This window comes from Eumetopias jubatus, unplaced genomic scaffold (genome assembly GCF_037043125.1).
Source record: "Eumetopias jubatus isolate StellerSeaLion01/CBP00866 unplaced genomic scaffold, mEumJub1_p1.0 scaffold_14, whole genome shotgun sequence".
Classification (NCBI taxonomy): domain Eukaryota; kingdom Metazoa; phylum Chordata; class Mammalia; order Carnivora; family Otariidae; genus Eumetopias; species Eumetopias jubatus.
The window spans coordinates 60,032,560-60,039,804 of NW_028274820.1; the positions used below are offsets into that span (position 1 = coordinate 60,032,560).

Consider the following 7,245-nt stretch of genomic DNA (forward strand, 5'->3'; position numbering starts at 1 on the left):
CAAACCCAAGCTTCAGTTAAGTGTGGTGGAGACTTAGCTAGGCTGCCGCACTCCATAGGCATTTCCTGCAAAGATCTTGGGGCTAGCGGGAAAGGTCTGCTTCGCGACCAGGCTTTAGGCCTGAGTGGCAGTCCAGGAAGAAGGCCCTCATCAGTAGGAAAAATCAGGTGGACTGCAGGAGGCGATTGCTAGAAGCTCCGGCCTCGGACAGTGTGGTGAGTGGCTAGGAGGGGTGGAGAGCCCCTAATGCCACCTGGAATTGATTTTTTCCCCCTCAAGGATCAGCAGCCCTCTCCCACCTCATAGCCACCTCTTAGTCCAGCCGTCTTTCACACTGGCTTTGGAAAGCAGCCCCACTCCAGACATCTAGGAATCCTCCCCCCTTCCTCCTGCTCCTGTCCCCAAGCTGAACTGGGTTTAAAGATTGAATAGCTTCTTGGCGCAGGGGTCCTGGGGATGGGCAGGCTCCATGTGGAGGGTCCTGGGCCCAGGTCGGTCTCCAGGGCGCTTGGCAGGAGGCCCAGTCTTGATGGAGACCACACCCAGCCCAAAGCTCCACAGTCTCCAAGAATGAACCACCAGGGGTCCCAAACCATTCATTCTAGTTGATGCACAACTCTTCAAATCCAATTTTTGTTAGGAATCTTAACCACAGATGCCCAAGAGAGTCCCGGGCCGCCTTCTTAGAGGCTGTCTCCGTGTAGCCTCCCCTCTTTTGCACATCTCTTTTCTTCAAAAGTCACCACGTGCCTTGACCTTGTCAAGGGCAAAATCTGCATATAATCTCACGTGTATGAAGCCCCCCACCCAATTCCAGCTGGCTGGAGCCTTAGAGGAGCGGGTTGGCCGAGTAGTACTGTAAACGGTCTCTGTTAATTTTTTTTTCCTTCATTCTCCTGTTCTGAAACCAGATTTTGACTTGACGGTCAGTGAGGTTGAGCATTCGAGACAACTGCAGGCGCTTCTCTTTGTTGATGTACACACTGAAGAAGAACTCCCGCTCCAACTCCCGGATCTGGTACTTGGTGTAGGGGCAACGCTTTTTTCTGGTGCGTTGGCCACCTGTGGAGGGAGAAAGAAGCAGGGAGTGAGCCAGGTGTGGGGGCTGTAATCCATCCCAGAACCCCAGTGGAGGAAAAGGGCTGGCCCATGGGACTGGAGGCCCTGTCCTAGCCCCATCAAGGTCTCCTCAGTCCCCTGCCTTCAGGCTCCTACTGCCCGCTGGGGACAGGCTGCAGGCGGAGACTCAGCCCCAGATAAAAGCCAGCTCCCTAGATAGGCCCCCAGGGAAGCTGCTCACGCTGCCCCCCAGAGCAGAAAGGAGGGCTCCTTCAGCAACAGGCGGGCGGGCTGGGGCCGCAGAAGCGGCTTTTAAAGCCGCCGAGAGGGGGTCGCAGCTGCCTCCAGCCCGGCCAGACTAAACAAACAGCCGCCCGCGGACATTTCACCTTCCAGCACCTGGGCGGCCGGTTCCCGGTTCCCGAGGCAGTAAAGTCGACCCCAGTCCCAGCCTTTCCCGGCTGCGACCGTGACTCGGCCCTCGTTAGCATCTGCGGCCGCTGCCGGGTCTTTGTCAGCCTGATTCCTGGCCACCAGCTCCTGCCTCCTTGACCAGCCTCCTGGCTTCCGCGAGCTGAGGAGGTGGCAGCGGAAGCCCCCTACCACGGGCCTTCCCTGAGCACCAAGGCCACACAGCCATCCTGCCCCCTCCTCCCCCCGCTGGCCAGGGGTGCTGTTTTAGATAGCGTGGAGGGAAGAGGGGTTTCCTAAAGCTACGGGCAGGCTCGACTTGCCCCCCTTTTCAATAAAACTTCACAGGACGGAGAGGAAAAAAAAAACCCGCTTTTGACAGAATGAATAACAATTGTGAGTAACATGCAGTGGGACAGAAGGCGGCACATAATTGCGACCGCGCCAGAGGAAAATGGCTTCCTTTGGATAAAAAGGCCAACTTTGGCTTAATTTGTTTCTTTTAATATATTGCTCGAGCTAAGCGGGCTATTTTATCTGTTAAACACGCTCCTAGCGCCATCGTTAAACAGCGACGCCTTTGAATCCCGGCCGGGACTGGAGTCCCGGCGCAACACATGGCTTTTATAAAAATCTCCGGATTACCTCGCTATCAAAGGCTCCCGGAGCCCTTGCAGGGGGAATTTACAGGCGCCCACCTCCGGCTCCCCAGCCCGAGCTGGCCCCGAGCGGGGTCGAGCTGCTGGGCTTGGGACTGAGAAGGGAAAAAAGGGAAAAAGGGAGTTGTGTGTGTGGTTTTTTTTTTTTGATTTTTTTTTTTTTTTTTTTTTTTTTTTTTGCAGGCATGCCTTGGCCGGTGGGTATTTCACGGCCAATTTCAGCACTCGCCACGTGATCCCGCCTTTTATAACAAAGTTTTGTTGGGGGAAACCTAAAGGCCCTTCATAAACCTTATATGCTTATAAAACAGCATATAAAAATTTAACAGCGGTGCTGCGCTAGATTTCCAACTCCCCTTTCATAAAGCGCAGGGCGCTGCCTTTATACGTACTGGAGCCGCCGGCCTTGTCCTCAGTGTGGCCGGAAGACGACTCAGGGCTGCTGCTGCTCTCAGGGCGCCGTCGCCGCTCCTTCTCCTCCGCCGCCGCCGCCTCCCGGCAGCCGCCGCCGCCACCGTCCGAACTTGAAGTTGCGGGCGTGCCCGTGCCCGTGGCCGCTGCCGCCGCCGCCGCCGCCGCCGCCGCCGCGGAGGTCGCTGCGGCCGCTGGGGGCCCCTTCTCGGCGCTCTTGTCCCCGGGGTAGTCGGAGGAGGCGAGGTTTTCCGGGGTGCCGTAGGCCGTCTCGAAAAACTGGTCGAAAGCCTGTGGCAGGACGCCGTTCCTGCCCACGGTGCTATAGAAATTGGACGAGACGGCGGGGGTGGGGTGGTGGTAGACGTTGGCCGAGCTCTTGGCCAGCACGTCGCCAGGCACGCCGGCCGCGCTGGGCGCCTGCAGGCAGTCTCTGTGCACGAGCTCCTCCGCGGAGTAGCAGTGAGCCAGATTGCCGCGGGGGTGCCATTTAGTGGCGGGCTCAATGGCGTACTCTCTGAAGGTCACTTCGCGTACGGGTTGGACCTGGGGCAGGTTGGAAGAGTAGGAGTATGTCATTGGGCGCGAAGACGGGGTCTGGGGCAGAAAAGAAGGGAGGCTGGAGAAATCTGGACCCGAGACGTAGTAAGTACAACTTGGCAAATACATGTTAGAGGAGCAGGGACCACGCTCATCAAAATCCATCATTGGGCTACGTTGGGCTCTCCGCAGTAGCCGAGCTTAACATGATTCTCCACTGCAGCTGCCTCTTTGAAGCGGATCCGTGAAGTAGAAATTTGGAGACGTAAGCTGACGTGGAAATCTATCCCCATCCTTAGCAGGGAGGTGCTGGTCATGTGACCCGATGTTGAAATTGACAAGCTGCAAGCTGTTCTGGGCCTTTTTTTTTTTCCCTTTCCTCCCCCCCCCCCCCCCCGGCTTCCTTTCTTTGTAGCCACCTCAGGGGAAGCAACAGATCGTCACTCGGTGTTCTCACCGAAAGCACGTAATCGCCGGTGTAACTCATGTTGGCTGGGGGGCCTCCCGGCGCGCGGCGAGGCTGAGGTGCGCCCCATGCCACTCGCTTGTGCTCAGCGGCACGGTCCTGGCCCTCAAGTGCGCCGAGGGCGGTGAGAGAGCTCAACTCCTGCCACCCATCACTCCCCGGGTGAGGGATGCCCCAGACTGGGGGTGGCCGGGTGGGAGCTCGTCGCTGCGTGGCCGGTGCGCGGTCCTGGAATCTATTCTCCTGGAGGCTCGCGTTCGCACCTCCTTCGCTATCCCCCTCCCACAGGCTTGCTCTGGGAACCACCTCTGTCTCCGACTCTGGCCGGACCCCTTCGGGGCCAGGGTTCGCAGCCGTGGATGTGCCTGCCTCGTGGCTTGCCCGATTTGCACGGTGACTTGATTACACGCTCGCATTCATGGTCACTTCCGAAGCGCTTTAGTGCCTTCCGTCCCTAAACCGCCAACAACCAGGGCGGCTTCCCCCGCGGTTTGTCAGGCATCTGCAGGTCCCGGAAGGGCCTTCGTCTTACCCGGGATCCACCTCCACTTCATCCTCCCCGCCGGCCTCCTCACTCCACCCCTTGCCCTTGAAGAAACCCCTTCCTCCTCGCTGCCTGCCGGGGGTCGGAGTCACTCGGCGGAGCCAGACGCGTGGGGGCTGCGCCACTGTGCACGCCCGCCTGGTCTTCTGGAGCTGAGGACTCGGGAAACCACGCAGTTGAGGCGAGCCTTGGGCTGCTTAGAGGCGCTGACATCCGAGGAGCCCTTCCTGGGTATGCTGCACCTTCCGGGGGCCCACCAGGCTGCCCGCAGAGCTGCAGAGCTGAAGGAGAGTGAGGGCAGTCAGGAGGAAGGAGACGAGGGCCAGGGAGCTGTGGCTGAGAAAGGGGTAACACGCCTCCTCTCCTTCCTTGCAAAGCGTGAGAGCCAGTGATGTGCAAGCAGAAAGAAACTCAGAAGGCTCGGCGCCTTTTCTGCTACGCATCCCACAGAAGGAACACAATGCTAAAGAAAAGAGCCATGCTTCCCAAACTCCTGGCACCGTGGGTGACGAGAACGCCCTGAAAAGGCTAGGTTTGAGCCAAAGACAGAAGCAGGGGTCATAGCTGCTAGTAGGAGTCTAGCTTTCTTGGGAAAAGGAAAGAAAAAAATTACGAGGGTGAAAAGTGCTTGCCATCCTGCAGGACTGAATGATCAACGTTGGGGAGAAGTGAAAGAAGAGTGCATAGAGCAGCTAGGCAGGACCGGGGACTGGGGGCGGGGGGCGGCCCAGAGGCCTCCCCACACCTATCTTCTTGGAAGGAGCTGGATGTCGCTGAAGGAAAGTCGGAAAATGAAAAAGGATAACCTTTTCCCTTTCCCCATCCAGGAAATAGCTGAAGGTATTTATATATCTTGGGGAGATTTAGAGTATAAACTCTAAGATCTTTGGTATTTAAGTGTCAACATCGATTTATTTATTTATTGCTGAGCTGACTGTAACTGACTCAATAACAAATCTAATCATGTATTGCACTGGAAAAGAACTATTCTCATTATGTATTTTCTCCAAATGATGGCCCACCATTGTGTTTGAATACCTGCTGTAAATATCAATAATATCAAGTAATTACTCTGCAGTGGAGTAAACTAATTTATTAGCATTAATGTTTATGTGTCTCCTACCCCCTTCCTTTACAAGGGTTGCTTATCACAAATCAAACTACTTGAGCACATTGGTTTAATGAACTTTTTATTCAGGATTTGCTTCAAGAATTTTCATACCCCTCGAATCCCTGAGAGTTGAACTTGAAATTATTTGTGCATCTTCAGCTTGACCTATTTGTCCACCGTGGCTTGTGCAGAGGGCATCAGCGGTGTGGGTGAGAAGGTCTGGTGGGAAGGAAGGCTGCTGGGGAAGGGCAGCCTGAGACCTCCTAAAGGTGGGAATCACAGTTACGGGATTGCCCTGCAGCGAAAAAACTTCGATTTCCAGCAGTGACCAACAAGGCAAAATATTTATTTCTCCACAGCATCTCTTTCTTGCAGACAGAATATAAAAGGGAGAAGGAGAGGTTTGCGAACAGTAGTATCTGAGCTGTTTCCTGGCTTGATTTTGGCTCTCCCAAACTATCTCCGGGCAGCCCACCCAGTCCCCGCCACCCCGACCCTCGAACAAAAGGAATGCTTGAGGGGTTTCAGTGACTTTGCCATAACAAAGGCGCCACCATTTCGGGGCTTGCCCCTCCCCTGGGTGAAGGCAAACAAATTCTTGCACTTGTATTAGGGCTTTTAAGACTATAATTGAACCCGGGGGCGTCTAGGAGAACCGAAAACAGTTCTAGACAGACCTGGGGTTTTATAGCAGTTTTGGCAGTCAACTTCAGCTTGTGCCTGAGCAGACCGGCTGCGGTGGCCCGCCCGCGGGGGACGCCAGGCTGCCTCCCCCAGCTGCACGCAGCCCCTCTCCTAATTAGATCGGTTTCCCCCTAGGTGCCAGGGAGAGGGGGTCCCGGCAGAAAGGTCAGTATGGGGGTATATGCTGTTCTGCATGATCAATGCCTCCCATGTCCTTGAAAGCCAAGCCGAGGGGGTGCCAGCAAGACTGAATCCCATGGGTGTCTGCAGGAGACAAAGACAAATTTCTGAGGAAAGGCTAGGGTGGAGGAAGTCTGTCCCAAAGCGATCAGCAGGGTAGTTCAGAAGGCTGTACCAATGCGGGGTGCCAGGAGGGGCACGCAGCCTGGAAGAGGGTGTGTGGGGGTGCTGCGGTGAAGATGGATGAAGGGAAAGGCTTTTGATGGCAGGAGAAGAGAAAACGCCTGGAGTGGCTAATGCTTTCCTTCCCCCAGCAGAGACAGGAGGGGGTGCTCCCATCCCCAAGGCTTTGCACTGTTCCCAGCTTTATCTGCTCCTGGCCCTCTTGCCCGGAATACACTGGCAGAGTGAAGGTTTGCATGGGGGGTGTGTAGTTGGGGGTGGTCACAGATCTGAGGATCAGATCAAATCTGGGGAAGCTGGGGAGGCAGAACTGCAGCTCCTGGGTTTTGACTTTGCTCTGAGCCTAACTGACTCTTCCGCTTTGCAGGAGGCCCAGCAGCTGAAGGGAGCCCGCCCGGCTCAGGGGAAGACCTGACGGGTGCTAAGGCCACCCTGGAAAGCCACGTCCGAGTTGTATTTCTTGAAGAGATTGTGTGGGCAAGGCTAGGACATTGGCCTTGGCGGCTGGTTGCCTGTGAACTGTCCTTTCTCAGGAGCTCCACGGTGCGGGGCCATCTCCAGAAAACAGTCTCCAGCATGTCTTTCCTTTTATCCTCAACCCAGAACCCCACGGCAGCTAATGCAAAAGGCCAAAAATGTTCTGGAGGAAGAAAAACAAAGGCAGGAAGTGGCGGCGGCCTGACGGTGCGTGTGTGTCTGTGGAGAAGGGAGGGAGCCTTTTCAATCTCTTCTTGTTGTTTTTCCAAACTTCAAGGTCTAGGCAGCCCTTGCAGGGCCAGGCCCTTTCACTCCCCAAGCAGTGTTTGGAGATGGCCACCCGGAGAGAAGGATGGCTCCCAAGCCCGCCCTGTCAAGCGGAAACGGCTAACGAGGCGATTTGCTCAGCAAAGCAGACCAAGCCTTTGCAAGGCTCTGTTTGATTTGGCCCTAAATGGGGGAGGAGGGAGTTTGAGGGGCTCGGCAGTACCTCCTGGATCCTCCTTGCTGGGGCTGAGTG

The 7,245-nt window shown here is 56.0% G+C and overlaps 1 protein-coding gene across 1 annotated transcript; it reads right to left on the reverse strand.

Moving 5' to 3' along the window:
* Positions 1-829: 829 nt before the first annotated feature.
* Positions 830-3,248, reverse strand: HOXA11 (homeobox A11). Its single transcript, XM_028119251.1, has 2 exons — positions 2,522-3,248; positions 830-1,062 (listed from the first exon to the last, which is right to left on the reverse strand). Exons 1-2 carry the CDS (start codon positions 3,246-3,248, stop codon positions 830-832), a joined length of 960 nt encoding a protein of 319 aa, XP_027975052.1.
* Between the last annotated feature and the right edge of the window lie 3,997 nt (positions 3,249-7,245).

What these genes read in the sequence shown, in the direction of transcription:
- HOXA11 (XM_028119251.1), bottom strand. Translation starts at nt 3,248, where the DNA reads ATGATGGATTTTGATGAGCGTGGTCCCTGCTCCTCTAACATGTATTTG. An exon ending in GGACAAGGCCGGCGGCTCCA is followed by an intron (nt 1,063 to 2,521) that starts GTACGTATAAAG and finishes CTCCCTCCACAG; the next exon opens with GTGGCCAACGCACCAGAAAA.